This window comes from Prinia subflava, chromosome 4 (assembly GCF_021018805.1).
Source record: "Prinia subflava isolate CZ2003 ecotype Zambia chromosome 4, Cam_Psub_1.2, whole genome shotgun sequence".
NCBI classification, from domain to species: domain Eukaryota; kingdom Metazoa; phylum Chordata; class Aves; order Passeriformes; family Cisticolidae; genus Prinia; species Prinia subflava.
The window spans coordinates 16,111,275-16,127,632 of NC_086250.1; the positions used below are offsets into that span (position 1 = coordinate 16,111,275).

Consider the following 16,358-nt stretch of genomic DNA (forward strand, 5'->3'; position numbering starts at 1 on the left):
AGTGTAATTCATACTTACTTGCTTATGTAGTCACATGTCTGTGATCTCTTGGCAGCTGGAACTTGGGACAACATGTCTCCTTTTTAGTAGAGTTTTTAAAATATAGCATCTTTTCCAAGTGTAATTAATTTGTGGCAATATTAGTGTTCCATTACATTGTGTTTGTGTAAAGAATTAGGCTGTACAACACAGGGAGTGTCCATAGCTCTGTATTTGTATCATTGCTGTCAATTTGACTTCCTGTGCAGGAGTTTTTACATAATTTCTGTGACTGTTTAGCCATGTGATTGATGATAATAAATAGTCAAAGTGCTGTAATGGGCATCAAAGCAGAACCTGTGGTAGAACATACATTGTTTCACAGGTTGCTCCTTTTCATTCTTTCTGTTGCAGAGGTGGTGGCTGCCTCTGTGGAAGCTCGCTGCCAAATTCCCTTTGAATTAAAATCTCTAGGGGAGAGCTGAAAGGACAGCCTGGCAGAGACTTGTAAAGGTATTGTGGATATGGGCCATTAGCAAGAGGCACCTCTTGTTTTGACAGTTGTTTTGTTTCCTTTAATTTAATACTTATGCAACTTTTTAGTTCAAACAGCTCAAAATTAGAATGAAATAACTTCAGGCACACGGGATGGAAAAACATCATCCCGTGGATTTGAATGTGGGCTATCTTCAGGTGCCTCCTAAAGAGAAGGAAAATTATCCTAAAGTACAAATCCACATCTAAAAATCTCTGGTGAAGGAACTCCTGTGCCCTCTGCTGAGAGTTACCTTCCCAAAAAATCTGGCCTTGGCAGAACTGTTTGTGTCCCCTACACTGGTGGATTAACAGCTCAAGTGGGAGGTTGTAGCGGAACTACTCTGAATTTACACCTAGAGGGTGAATCACCAGGGAGGTCACTGGTATTGCAGCTTTCACATAGGCAGCAGCTCTATAAAAAGAGATGTAGCTTGAGGAGGATTGTGTAATGCCTTTGTGTAGTGTGTGAATGCGACTTTTTTTGACGAAGAAATTCCAAGGCATCTGTGGAAACATTTTTGTTTGTCTGCAGGAGATGAGCAGACCAGTTGGAAGAAGCCTCAGTTAGACATGCTAGCAGGAAGCTCTTCCTGTAGAAGTGGTAGCTGTTGCTGGAAGACATTAAAATTGTTCATCCAAGTTCTAAACATAGCTTATTTATTCGCATTTTAGTCTAAAAACACCCGTTATGAGACAGAAATGATGAATAAAGCTGTTAGGTAACTTCAGTAAGTCCTGCAAATGGCATGCAGTACAGGATTGAAGGTGTAACAGCACAGATAACAGTATTCTCCTAAATAAAACTTCTTGAGTTTAGTTCAACACTAGCTGAAGGACTAATATGTTTTTTCCCCTGAGTTTCTCAGGCTCTGGAAGGGCTCAATATGTGAACAAAGATGTCTTTCATAATAGGGAAGCTGTAAAGCAGCATGTTGTTTGAAGTACTGAGAATTTAATCTTGTTACTAATTTTGACAAGTATTTCTACCATGTCTGTCATTGCATTCAACACCTCTATAGTAATCCAGTCCTGGAAGGTTTTATTTATCATGCGGATTTACCCTTTGGATTACTTTGGCAGTAGTGGGGGGAAGAGAGATTGCAAGGGGGAATATTTAAGGTCTACTTAATATTTTTTTCCCTTCCCCAGTACATTGCTTCATCAAGCATTCATACTTGCTTTTTTTTTATTTCTGTTTGTTATGTTGTGTAGTCTTGTACCAATATCTACAAGCAGAACTCCATGGCAAGAGCTCAGACACTGCAGACAAAACCTCAGGTAAAGAGGGATTAAGGATAAAACAATGATCAGGACCTTTCTATTTCTTTACTTTCAGTCTTCTAACTCTTCTTGAATCAAATTAAAGATCACAGATCAAAATCAAAACCAAAACTCTTGGACTTTTTCATTCTTTTATCTAATTTAAATCAGTATTTGGAAATTTTTGTTCTGTTTCTTGAAGCTCTCTTGGCAGACGTGGTTCTCCAGCAAAATCCCACTAGTGATGTGAATATATTGGTGGAGAGGAGACTGTGCTAGGTCTCTGTGCTTAATAGACTGAACATCTTGCATGAGGCCATTTTAGAGGGTACTTACCCAGAAATCTAACAAGGCTTAGATTTCCCCCTTCCAGAGTGGACTGGAAGGTTCAGCTCCACCAGTTTCTGCTGCAGAGATACAATATTTTGCAGTCCAGATTTAAATGGCGATACTGGTGAGGGTCACATAGATATATACCCCCTAAAAATTTCCAAATTATTTAGATGTATTGATATGGTACACATCCCCCTCTGGTTTCCTGCTTAAATATGATCCATTAATTCCTTTATATATTGGCATACAAAAGGCAGGTTAGGCACTGCCCTCCTCCTCAGCCCCTCAAAATCCATTGCCATCTTAAAGGCAACTCAGATTTAAAAACTTTTGAAATGAAAACTGTTTTGTCTGCCTTGTCCCAGTCCTCCCTTTCATATCATATCCATCCTGTGCTGTGAGGTTGTGAGAATGTGAGGTCAGAAATAAGAACTTCGAGTTAATGTCCTTGAACTCTGCTCAGCCTCCCACTGCCCCCTTGGCATCCTGGGGAGGTGTGGAAGAAAAGCAGCAGAGCAGTTTCTGCACTACTCAAACTAACCAGTCCCTGAGCCTGACAATGAACAGCTTGCTTGCTCCCCAGCCAGGCACTGTTATTCCTGTGCCCACACTGTTTTCTCTCTCACACATTGTGTATTATTCACATCTCGTCCAGGGTCATCCTGGTATTTAGTAAGCTGAACAAAATTCCATCTGCAGTGAGGGGACATAGCTGGGTGTGCTGAGCACTTTTAATTAGAGGTGGCTATCACAGAGGTGGTCACCAAGAGCACTGTGCATAGCTGTGCTCCCAGTACGTTCCTCTAAAGGAATAAAAGATATTTTTGTTCCTGTAGTCACAAGCATTCCTGTCCACGTTCCAGAGCTTGGAAGGAGTGAGAGATAGCTCACATTCCCTGGACCAGAGGGTGTGGGTGGAGGATGCCTCTGCCTATTTGGTACAAGGCTTTGTATGCCTCTGTCACTGTGACAATTAATTGAAACAGATCTGTTTAAACCAGAAGATGGCTAAATGTTTACGTGGGATCACTCTTAGGAAAGTCATTGTGATTAACAACTTCATGACTGCAGTAGCATTTCCCTAGTAATTGTGTCCTTCATCCAAAACACAGATCAGGCTTGTTTTCTAATTTTGAGCAATCTTTTTGTTTTGAAACAAAATTAGCACAGTTTTTTCTTGACCTAGCATCCATCGTTTCACATTTGCTTTTAATTTGAAACTAAATGTCCCTTTAAAAGCCATCTCCTTAAAGGAAGGCACAAGTTGTTTGAGTACCATTAACAGGATGTAGTATCCAAGTGAAATGGAAACTGAATCTGACATGTTTTACACAATTTTTACAAATACTTGATTTTTTTTAAATATCCTGAAAGCAAAAGGATTCAATTCAAACACAATTTTTTAATTTGCCTCTGAGGGGCAGCTGTCTCTGTAAGTTGTGCTGTTTGCATGGGCAGCATGGATCAAATACAATATTCCTGTCCATATTCATAGTACAGTTATCTGGCCATTAGTATTTTAGCAAATGGATTCAATTTGCATTTAATACTTGTTTCACTTTAAATGTGCCTTGCTAATCCTGTTTGGAAAGTTAGCAAAGAAGCACTTAAAAGCACGTGGGAGGTTTAATGAGAATTCACTGTTCATCCAGAATAACAGCTGAGTAAATTCTGTCTGCCACGTGTGACTCAGCAGTTCAGAAGTACCGAGGCTGAGCGCTGATAGCATCAGGTACCCTTCAGTCCACATCCCTTCCCTCCTGTTTGCCAAGAAGATTCTGCTGCCTGTGGTTCTCTTCCAGCTGCTTGTCAGTGTGGAGCTGGCTGTCATGGTCCATGGCTCTCATCTGGTTTTGGTGAGAGTTGGGGGGTTTCCTCCTAGGTTGGGCAAATGATGACATTTCACCCTCACACACAGGCTGCTCCTGTCACATCCTTGTACTGTTTTTTCCTAATTTATGTATCTCCTCTAAAAGTTTGCTCGGCTTGTCTTTCTGTGAGGCAGCTTTGTATGGAGGGTGCAATGTCATATCCTTTCAAGCTAATGACAGATTGATTTACTCCAGTGTGGTGTCTTGGCTCTTCTCTTTTCCCTCATGATCACTGACTGAGAAAATTGTATTTTCTCTGTGTGTATTTTACCTTAAGTTTATATTTTTCTTAAACCACTGGAGTGGTAAAATGCAAGCACCGCAGAGACACTACAAAGGTAAGTTGTTTGTGCCATTTACTTTCCTGGATAAAATGAATCCATGTTGTCAGCCTACAGGCACATTGTAACTGCTGGTTTTGGGCAGCTGGATGTCTTAAAACAATGCTTACACTTGATAACCAAAACTTTTTTATTTTTTTGTCATGAGAAAGGAAACCTTTAAAGAAATTTAAACTTCAGCAGTCACCTACTGTTAGCAGTGGAGAACTTCATGAAGTCATCCAGATATTCTCTTTTAACTTTTAGTAGGAGCAACCAAATAAATTTAGTATCCAATACCTGCCTTTCTGCCAAGTCACAGTTGTAAGGGTAGACTGTCAGATGTGAGGATGATTGAAGATCTAATTGGGAAATCACCTCATGCATATTTGGTGGATTATGCGAGTGTGTTAATTATTGTTTGATCCTAAGAGCTAAAAATATTACTGAGTACGTCTAAGTACATACCTGGAGAGAAAATTTTTGCTGGCTTTGCTTGGGGAGGTCTTTATTGTGTGAAATTTTGGGAATTGCTGGATGACACTGTGTCTTTAATGGCTCTGCAGAGAACTTTTGGACCAAAATAAGAGGTTATTCTACTGCCATGTTCTGAAATAGAGAAATGGTGTCTGTTTTTGGTGTACTTGTCTGAGCTTGTAACTGAGCATGAGGAGGATCTTCATAGATTATTAAATCCAGCCACTAAACCTGGCTCTGCCTTTTTACTATTAAAAGATATCCCCAAATGTCCCATCCAGAAGTTTTTTGAACACTTCCAAGGGTGGTGATTCCACCACCATGATGCTGCAATGTGTCTAAATCCTGTGTTCAAAATAAATATTGTATAAAAATAACTACATCTTTAAAATCTTAGAGATTACTTGGGAAAGAAAAGATTTTAAACCCCTTCTCAGAATGCGCTTGCATGTGAGTGCTGTTGGGAGAACTGGTTTAGTGTGATAGTGCAATAGTTGGTAATTTAATTAATAGATATTAGGAACTCCTTGTTTTGATTACTGTTTTGCATGCTGTAGACAATCCAGTGTAGGGAACTCCATTAACAATATCACTGTGAAATACAGTATTTGTATGCTGATAACTGGATGCATTTCTGCTTGAAGTCTAAGTTCAACCTTCTGCTTTGCACTTGCTGGATTCTTTGTGTGAAAAAAGTCTGTCCTTGAAATTTTATGTAGAAAAAATAAATGTTTAATTTTCACACAGGATTTGTAATATAAAAAAGATCATCTATAATGAATCCTTTAATAATTTATAATAACCAAGAGGTGCTCATATTTTTTATTGACCCTAAAGACAGCTTATAACAAACTTGAGGGAAAGTGCTCTTTCAGAGACTAAGTAAAGTCTATCTCTAGATACTCAAGCTATTGGGGAAGGCCAAGAATCCAGCTGATTGCAAGGTCCTTTTCTGTGGAATTTCAGTAGTGACTTTTGTCTTGACAATATATTTCCATTCTGTAAATACTAAACTGGCAGCTGTGTTGCAACTGCAGTAGGATTTTGTGGAAAAGAGGGTAAGGTCAGACTGAATGGGAATCTTTTCTGTTTCTCTTTTAAAAGTAGTACCTCTGTTGAGAGTCAAAATGTCTATCAGATTTCACAAAAAAAGAAAAGAAAAAGAAAACCGAAGCCAGCTCTCTCTGAACTCTCACTGCTGTTTTGAGTCATTATTTCTTCATTTGTTGCAGGAGAGAATTTTGACCAGAGTCCCCTAAGAAGAACCTTCAAGTCCAAAGTTTTGGCCCATTATCCTCAGAACATCGAATGGAACCCCTTCGACCAGGATGCTGTCAACATGGTAGGTAGAGAAAAACTCTCTCTTCTCAAATTGTCACCTGACAGTGTCACCTCTCTCGAGGTTCCAGGGTGGTTTACAGCCAGCCCTTGTGATGCTCTGGTGATCTTGTGGTTGTGGTGCTTCTGCTGGCACTAAGAGCACTCACTGGGCTTGCTGCTGTAGAGGAAGAGGTGTTGTGAGAACACAGAATACTTTCAGGCACAACAAAGGTGAAGTGCTGCATTTCCCTTGTTCTAAGTGTGCTGAGTGATGGAACCAGTCTAAGCACCAGCCCAGGGACTGGGTGAGGAGGAGTGTGGTCACCTAGCATACCTGTCCACAGGTAGGAAGGGGGCAAACCAAGGAATTTTAAGATACTGATATCCATGTGAGGGTTTTTTGAATACAAAACACCTCGATTCTGTACACAAGGGAAAGAGGAATCTTTGCACAGAAGCTGGAACTTACCTAAACCACAGCTTTTGCTGGGTCATCACTTTTAATGGCACCTCAGCACAAATCCATCTCGTGTATGTCTCTTTCTGCTCAGTTACATTTGGTGTGAGCATCTGTGGGGCTGGGTACCATGGGCTGGGAAGGGAGGTGAAAACAGCTCCTGGAGTGGGGGCAGTGACAGCTGAAAGACTGATGATCCACTGGGGAACTTTCTGAAGAGCTGGTAATTACAGGATGATTCCAAAATCACCAAAGCACTTGTTAAGAGCATGACCTGATAAAGATAACAGATCACTGGTATTTGAGCTTCCTGTACAGAAAATGTCATTTGTTTCTTAATTTAAAAACAGCCAATTTTTGTAACCATAACACTGAATAATATTGCCACTTTTAGCTGTTTTCCTAAGTATGCATTGGGTCCAACTCGATACTGGAAAATTAGGGAGGCCCTTCGCCCAATCGAGTTTAGATGAGCTTTGCATTTGAGGAAGGCAGGACAGCACAGTACCTGCTTCAAAACAGAGCTGACCTCATTGTATGGTGCAAGTGGCAAGTCAGGAGAATCTCCTGGCCCTCACCAGCAGATAGAGAGGTGGGGAATACATAGAACCCACATTAAGTTGGCTTTTCCAAAAGCAAAAATGCGTTTGTAACTTCCCTGCAGTCGTGAAGATGTAGAAATCTGGAGTTCATCTCAAGTTCTGAATTTTATTTTTAGCGTTCTGCCAAATATTTAACACAAGAGCACAGGAGCTGGAAGTAGCAGTGACAGAGAGAGCTGATTCTGTGGCACTGCACTTGCACAGAAAGGCAGAGATGAGCCCAGTCGCCCCCTCTGCCTGCTGACAGCTGGGGATTTCTGTCTTCTGCTTCCAAATGTGCACTGCTGGAGTTGGGGTGGTATTTGAGTGGGTCTCCACATCACTTTGCTTATCCTGAAGGCATGAAGGACTCAGAGCAATGCTTTGTCAGCAGTTAAGATGGTAATAGCTCAACTGCCAAGGCTATTTCTGCCTCTCAGTTCTGCCTTTGCATTGGGGGTGTTGCAGTATGAAGTGGTGAGGGGTGTGCAGCAGGAAGAAAGCAGCTGGAATTGCTGTGTTATTTGTCTCTCACGTTACAGTGGAGAATGTCTGATATTCATGAAGTGTGATCACAGTATCAGACAAAAATGGAATGCTAAAACCAGCAGGAGACATATTAAAATAATTGAACTGAGCTGCATTGACCACATCTTTCATCTGCAATGTGTCTTGGAGAAAAAATAAAGCATCTACTAACAGCAGCAGTATTTAATGATCTTTTAAATTATCTTTTGGAAAACTTCTTTATTGTTTTGATCTGAAACATCATTTAAAGTAATACCCACCTCCACAGAATCCCTTGAGGCAATTATTGGCCTTTCTGATCTTGCCTTGCTGCATTAGTTCTGCCTATGTGTTTGCTTTATGTGAGCTTCCAGAAGCAATTTTCCTCAGAGAAGAAAATGCATAAATCCTTGAAGGTTAACTTGTGAGAACTTTGGCTTTGCTGGATGCCTAAGGAATTTCAGTTGCCTTCTGGAACTATCACTTTAAAAATAGCCCCCTGAAGTCCCAAGCAATCAAGCTGCCAAAGAGTCATGTTTTCTCTCTCTTTCAAAGTATGTGTCAAAGTACTGGGTTCTCTTTAATGGGAAATTGTCTTTCCCCCCACTGCTTTTTGTGATTATCCCTGCCTAACCTCATATACTATCTTCTGTGGCCATTCTGCAAGTAAGTGTTGTACCAAACTAAAGTTCTCAGTAGAGAGATACAGAAATTTTTAGAATATGAGCTTCCTATTTTAGCCCTCTGATTCATCAAGGTATATAAATCTTTGCCTGTATTTCTGAAGCTCAAGGAAGCATTATCTGTTTAATGTCTCATGTACTGAAATAAAAGAATTAAAGGTTCCCTGGTGGAATTTGAAGGAGCAGGCTTTAACACAAACAAAAGCATCTTTCTCTCCACCCCCTCGCCCACAGTGCAATTTGGGTATGGAGCTTGCTGCCACGGCATGTTGTGAACATGAGAAATACATAGAGGTGTAAGAAGTGAAATGAAGGATCTAGTGGAGAAGAGGTGCTCCAGAAGGGACCTTTGGTTCAGAAATACCTGCAAATGATGATGGCTGGGAAAAGAAGGAGGGAGTGATTATGGGGGGGGTGGCTGTGTCCTGCCTCTGTGCCTGGGGAAAAGGTATCTCCTACTCAGGACTTCCAGAGACGGGTTATGGATTAGTTGAAACCTTTTTATCTGTCCTGGTGTAGCTTCTGCTTGTTTATACCAACCATTTTGGTTATAAACCTTATTGCAAATATGGTGCAATTCCATAGTTTTCTGCTGATGGATACCTTTAAATATAAATAGTGAAGTGCTTGGGAAACCAAAATCCCAATGTCCTTTGATCAGTAATCTTGGATAGTTTTCAGTATTCGTACAAAGATGCAGTGCAGGTGACTGACTGTGTTCTCAGCATTAGTGAGCCAGATTCACTCCAGCAGGCTAAAATTTCACCCCCCTTAGCACATCCCAAGCTGCTCTCCAACACTCCCCTGTGTCATGTGTGACACAGATGAGATGGGAAGTGATTGATGTCCAAGGCCCTAAGATGAAAGTTTTCATGCATTAACTGCAAATTCAAAGGTTTTCTGTATTGCTGGAAAATGATTACAGGCTCTTCCTTTTGATCTTAGCTTCTTAAGTGACTCCTGGTCATTCCTCCTGCCTCGGTTCTTCCCATCTTTTTTTTTTCCTCTGCTTTTTCCTGTGTCCTCTTATAGGTCTAACAACAGCAGAGTCTCTGGGCCAAGGTTTGCAGCCAGGGTCTTAAAAGGTCAATATTCTGTATGTGTCAAGTTGTGGCTGAAACTTAATAGAAGGGCATCCCTTTGTGTGTGTTTACCCAGTATATAAAGCACAAGGAATAATAATTAAGGCTTGGAGGAAATTCATTTAAACGGCCTTCTGAAACTGTCTCAACTGATCTGAATTTCCCTGATGCCTATCTGGGTCTGATTATAATAGTATATCTAATTTGCTTGTCCTGGTATTTTTCACCTGGTAAAGTGAAGAAAATTTAATTTCTGGTAGTGTTGAGATTGAAGCCTATGATTTCAGCCTGGTTGGCTTTGATAAGGCTTACAGCCACCACTGAAAGCCCACATTCTAGAAATAAATTTTTATTAAGCAAGCCTGCCAAAAAATGAGGTTAAGAGATATATTTATTGTGGAGAATAAATTTAAATAAAGTGTGAAACAAGGGGTTTTTACTAATTCTTTATTGGAGAGGCCTTAACCGTGGCACTGCTGTTAATGCCTCAATAAAAGCTATAAAGCTCTTGAATAAAAATGTGGCTGCTCTTCAGAAATAGTTCAAGCTGCAATTTCATGGTTTGTGTCAGCAAAGCCCATCAATTGAATTAAATTCTTCTGCCAACTCCAGGCTACTGATTTCCCTACACATTACCTTTTTGAGCAATACGTAAGAGCTGCCCTAGATAATTTAGGGGCCTGATAGCCTGTTGTGGAGTCTGGGCCACTTGCCTGATTCCCAGCTATACCAGGCTGTTGAATTGTCTCTGCAATGTGCACTGCTGAGTTCAGGGTAGGATGTGCCTGAAAATATATAAATATTTCTCCTGACCTCTTCCAGCATCTGAGGAATTTTCTCCTGGTCAAGGTGAGACTTTAGGGGGCACACTGAGTTGTGCCTAGGTTCACATACTATAGTAAAGTTGGCTTCTACTGTTGCCCTTTTTGAAAAGGAACACTTTGAAGGTTCTCCTTCTCTTCTTTCCTTTTATTTCTTCAGATGGCACAAATAAAGCTATAGTCCTTTGTTTAAACATACTTACTTAGCTAGAAGGTGAGGAGTTTCCTGCTGATGTGCAATTCAAACAAGTTCTGCTGGATGTTTGTTATTTTGTATCAGATGGTTGATAGCATTCTCAAAGAATGTCTGGAAAAATGCCTTGATTTAACACTAGGGCCCTGCTTCAGAGAAACGCCCAGTGTAGTAGAATCACTGCACGGGGTTTTGCTGAGTGGTAAATCAAAAATGAAGCTTTCATAGATTTTGGGTGTTTCCCTCCCTGTCCCTCCTTTTTACCAGTCTAAGCTATTTGGTAGCACTTAGAGAAGAAAGTAAATATAATAGCTGCCAGTCAGTTGGGGTTTGGTTTGTTCGTTGGTTTTTTCCCCCCCAGAAAATTAGGGAAGATCAAAGAATTCCAGAAAGTCTGTGTAATTTAAATTCAGTGGTATAAGATCCTTCCTTGGCTCTCTGATTTTAGAGTACTGTGGGCATGATATATGCAAATGAGTGCAAAACTGGATGTTTTTGTATGATGCTTAAGGAAATGACACAAAGGCTGTTCAGTAGTGAAAACAGTTTCAGCAAGTAATGAAAATGACTTGTAATGACTTAATAGATGGATTATTTTGGACGATGCTTTCCTTTCTTCAGTCATGTCTCCCTTTTAAGCAGCATCGGTTTTAGGCTGTTTGTTCTCGGGTATTTTTTATGTCTAGAGGTAAATGGCTTGTTGTGATGCAGCAGATAACAAGAATGTGCCCGTACAGCAAGAACAGCAAAACAGGATTGTGTCTGAAGTAAATAACTCTGTTCCTTCTCTCCTTCCCCAGCTGTGTATGCCCAAGGGGCTGTCCTTCAGGACGCAGGCGGATAACCGAGACCCGCAGCTGCACTCGTTCATCATCACCAGGGAGGACGGCTCCCGCACCTACGGCTTCGTGCTCACCTTCTACGAGGAGGTCACGAGCAAGCAGATCTGCACGGCCATGCAGACGCTGTACCAGATGCACAACGCCGAGCAGTACGGCAGCGTCTGCGCCTCCTCCTCCTGCAGCATGGACTCCCTGGCCAGCAGCATCGACGAGGGCGACGCCACCTCCCTGGCCAAGCTCCAGCGCTACAACTCCTACGACATCAGCCGGGACACGCTCTACGTCTCCAAGTGCATATGCCTCATCACCCCTCTGCCCTTCATGCAAGCCTGCAAGAAGTTCCTGATCCAGCTCTACAGGGCAGTGACCTCCCAGCAGCCGCCTCCTCTGCCCCTGGAGAGCTACATCCACAACATCCTCTACGAGGTGCCCCTGCCGCCCCCGGGCAGGTCGCTCAAGTTTTATGGGGTTTACGAGCCCATCATCTGCCAGAGACCTGGGCCCAACGAGCTGCCGCTCTCTGACTACCCTCTGAGGGAGGTCTTCGAGCTGCTGGGCCTGGAGAACCTGGTCCAGGTCTTCACCTGTGTTCTTCTGGAGATGCAGATCCTTCTGTACTCGCAAGGTGGGCACTCATCCGGCAGTGTCTGTTTCCAGCGGGCAGTTCCTGGGCAGCTGCAGCCACGGGAGCTCATAGAATTTTGTGTTATATAGACCTAAGGTTGATTTTTGAAATGTGAGAATGCATTGAAAAAATGAGAGAAATGAGTGTGTCCTAATGAAAGCAATAAATAATTGTTTCCTCCAGGCAGTCTAGGTGCTGCTTGTTTAATTATGCATTGTCTTTATCAGTTGTAGCAGCTAGCAATAGAATACATTTGATTATTATCCTCACACTGGCCTTGATCATGCAAGACAGCATGAAATTAATCCTATCTTCTTCAAAAATACCAGCAGAAAGTAATACATCTTGCAGAAGACACTCTTGCTACTACTTGATTTTTCAAATTTCAGCAGCATATCAAAGTCTGGTGTAATTTCCTGTTTCCCATATGATGGATGTGTTCTTGATGAAACACTGAGAGTGTTTTAGCAATAGAGGCTAAAGATTTAATGGTGAGTTGAAACTGTGTGGAGCTGCAGGTCATTCCTCTTTAGTCCTGCTTGAGGTGTTTGGGAACATTGCTGACAAGGATGCTGGTACTTCTTTTTGAGACACTAAAATTGCACTTCGCCAGACATTGGCAGAACTTGCTTGCACAGAGCCTGTCCATGTTCCATGTTGGAGTGGGCCAGCAGGCTTTGGAAAATCTGGTTTTGAAAACCTTTTCTCTTATGGTTGTGCCTTTCTGTAATAGTGCAGCACTCTGCTGCAAGTTTGGGGAATCCTGACTTAGTACTGGGCATGCTTTGGGATTTTACACCCCTATTGCTGTTTCCTCTAGGATGGTGGTTCCTGTGAGTCTGGCCCTGGTGGTGTTCAGATGCCTAACATGTCAAGTTCAAGTTTTCCTGCTGATTTTCAAAGGGGGTGTTCAGACTTCTTGGGTGTTCCTCTAAGTCTCACTGGAAGCCTGTCCATGTAATTCGGGTTCCCAAATGGCATCTGTGATTCTGACCCTAAATTAGGAAAATGTGTGTCAGGGAAAAATATTTGGGGTGAGGGGAGTGGTTTCATCAGAGAAGAATGAAAAACCTTGGAGCCAGGAGGTACACATGCCTTGTAGTGAAAAGAGGAAAAGATGCTGAATCTTAGGCTTTTCAAGAGAAGTGGTTCAAGCAGCAGACAGCTTGAAATGGAGCAGGGAGGGAGGAAGGGAAATCGTCTAAAATGAGTATGGATAATGAACCTTCAGGCTCCAGAAGGGATCACTTGGGTTTGTCATATAGAAGTAAAGGTCAGAAAGTGTGTAATGGTAATGCTAATAACTAAATGACTGAGAATGGGGAGGAATGTTCAGGGAGGTGGAAAAAGGGTAGTTCTTCTGCAAATGACTGAATTCAAAGGATTGATAGTTCTTTGCAAAGCTCTTCTCCACATGGACTCCAGGGGTTTGCTTTCAAGAACTGAAAATGAAAGGTTTTATCTTTTCTCAGTTTGAAGTGTGAGCAGAAATCCTGCTGTTAGTTTTGATTAGGCTGCTTTTCCCTCCTTCCTGCTTCTATGTGTGTGTGCACTTATCCCCTTTCTTCCTCTGCTGGAATCGTGCTGCCTTTGCCACTTTGCACTGGGGTTTGCTGTTAAACAGCAGCACCACTGAAATGCCTCTCACCCATCCCTGCTCATCAGTCCCACCCTGCTCCCTGCTTATGCACTCACTGAGAACTGAGAATTTTTTTTTCTTTTTTCTTTCTCACTGAAAGATAGTAGAATTAGGAAAAATGTGCTTGTCAGGTTACATTTTAGTAATATTTTGTGCATGTGGAGAGCAACCTGTATATGTGTTACTTTTGTAATAATTATTGAGACAGACACAAAATATCTACTAAGTCATTTTGACTCAGCCTTCATTGTTCTTCCAATTATTTGTTATAATTTAAGGTTTTACTTGGTTTGTTTGGTTTCATTGTATGGGGTTTTTTTAAAGTGAGATAGTGAGAAGTCCTTTCCACCCTTCAAATTGCAGCATTTTTTCTTTGCCCTCCCTTCTCTTCTATTTGTGAATCTAGGGATGTCCTTGACATGACTTCTACTTGCCTGTCTAATATAGACACAATTTGATGGTGCATGGGGGAAAGTATATAGCTGTATTAGGGAAATTCTGTGATTATGTAAATAGCAGTGTAATGCTGCTATTTCCCAGAGGTGAGGAATGTGGAGTGGAGGGCGAATGCAAAGCCTCAGTTTTGGCATACTCTGATAGCTGAGTGCTTAGCTAATTGTGCACTGAGGCTTCTTTTAAAGGTCAGTTCTTGCAATTCCTGAAAATGAAAATTGTGGCTATTTACCAATTTGAGATATAACCAGTCTGGAAGGTGCTGAAATCTGCTCTCTTCAGCTTTGAGATCCATTGGGGAGAAACATTTTTTTAACTCCCAAGTTCTTTCAAGGCAAAAGATGAAAAGGTTTTGGCTGACATATCTCTTGTTCCAAAATAACAAATGGGAGAGAGATTTTGCAAGTTTTCCTGTCTTTGCCTTCCCGCTTTAAAGAGGTTGGACTCATTGGAGCATGTTTCCAGAGGCCTGGCCTTACTGCAACCTTCCCAAAGTCAGCAAGGGATTAGTAGAAGATCCTCTGGTGGCAATTTCAAGCAAGACAGCATTATTTACACAAAATCACAATTCACTAACATTATCTTGTAATACTCAAGAAATCAGAGCTGGACCAAAACCTACTTCAGTTCACTAAACTATTTCAGTGAAAGCTGCTGTTTACATGTATGGGAAATGCAAGCTGGCTTTTTTGTGGTTCTCCTAGACCTGTTGGAAGGAAGCTTTTCATTTAAGCTTGCCAAAAATTTAGTTCTTCTTCTGTAGAGTGAAGACTCATTTTGGAAAGTGGAGTGAAAAGACAAATTGTTGCACAACCCTGACCATACAATGAGCCTAGTTGGTAATAGCAGTGAAAGGCTAGCAGGAAGGTAGCACAGAGTCTGTATTGGATTTTCTGGAGTGGTTTTTCTCAAGGGAACTAAAAAGTTTGGGATGAAAAAGTTTATTTTTAACCCTGTAGCTTGAACATATTGTTTCCAGCTGCCTAAACAAAGGCATGTAAGTCAATGAAGAGGTGAAGGTGTTGGGTGACTTCACCCAGCCTGCCCTGATGTGTTCCCAGGGTGATCCAAGAGTGTCTGGCACAGCTGTGCCTTGGGGACAGGACCAGGGAGTGGCTGTTTGCACCATGGCTCCTAGAGTCATCTCTGGGTATCCAGCTGCACTGCTGATGGTGTCTTAGGGCTGATCCACCATTTGGGAAAATGCAGGGATTGTAGTGGATTGTAGCTTCACTTTCCAGCTGTGGTGGTCAGGCAGAGGGCTGAAGAGACTGGCAGCAAAAAAGGATGGGCTCATTTTTGAAGCTGCTTTGTTCACATTTTGGACTGCATAGCTGGGTAACTGACCTGTGCTTGCATGTCAGTGGCAAGACTGAAAAGATCAGCCCTTACTGTTCCTGGAGATTGTGTGGACTTCCAGGGAGATAATCACAAGCACTGCTGCTGGGAAGGGCCAACTTTGGTCTGCAGAAGGGTACAGAAACCTGTACCTGAAATCACTTTCACTGTACATTAATTCTGCAGCTTCAGGTTACATCCTTCTGCATATAGAGAATATTTTTAAGATTGAATAGGGCAAATTTTCAACATTTGGGCTTTAAAAACCAAAGGGAGGGATTAGATATGTTTTCCCTGCAATTCTTCAGGGTGCAGTCTTTCCAGTGCTCTTGTAAGTGCCCTTTATTCAGACACAGCTCTCCCGTGCAACTGTGCAGATGTAAAGTCTTATGTCCACTCTTCAGTAGCCACTACAATTTCCAAGGGATAAGTAACAAAACACCACTGGTGTGAGATTCCTGCTGGATAGAGATGAATTAAACTGTGAGCTCTGTGGAAACCTCAGCAATCCATTTTGTATGTCTACCTTTTGGGGGATTTAAGCATGAGAGGGAATGTGGGGATGAGACAGAGATGAACTTCTTAGAGCTTAGGCTGTTCCTACTCATTATAATTTTGAGCGTTTTCCAAGTTGTTTTTCCAAGCGCTTGAGTAATTGCTCCTTCAAGATTGAATTATTCTTTGCATTTTTTTTTTGATCTTAGAAATTATAATACAAATTACTATGCATATATAAAGTCATTGCCTAGAAAGCCTTGTGTCTGAAAGATCTTTCTCATGAAGTCTGTTTTGGGGTAGATTTTTAAAAACTAATACATGCATAATGTATTTGCCTTTTAAAACATTTTTACACCAAATACACAGAAAACCTTTGCTCTTCTACTCATTATTTAACTTGTTGCCCTCCACACTAATATTCATCCAAATCAGTGGAATGTTATTGCAAAGAACAAATTGTGGGGACAAAATCTATGTGTGCTGTGGAAGAGACCTCGGTTCAAAGTGTCAGTAGAACTACACTTGGATGCTGCAGTGCTTGT

At 41.6% G+C, this 16,358-nt stretch overlaps 1 protein-coding gene across 4 annotated transcripts in view; it reads left to right on the top strand.

Moving 5' to 3' along the window:
- DENND5B (DENN domain containing 5B) overlaps positions 1-16,358 on the top strand; it is a 104,715-nt gene that overhangs the window by 41,672 nt on the left and 46,685 nt on the right. For 2 of the 4 annotated variants that reach the window (XM_063395637.1, XM_063395639.1), the window contains exons 2-4: positions 1,729-1,794; positions 6,010-6,119; positions 11,222-11,888. In XM_063395637.1, the coding sequence (XP_063251707.1) occupies positions 1,729-1,794; positions 6,010-6,119; positions 11,222-11,888 (843 nt within the window). The remainder of the gene's footprint in view (positions 1-1,728; positions 1,795-6,009; positions 6,120-11,221; positions 11,889-16,358) is intronic. The other 2 variants (XM_063395638.1, XM_063395640.1) reach the window with 1 other exon arrangement.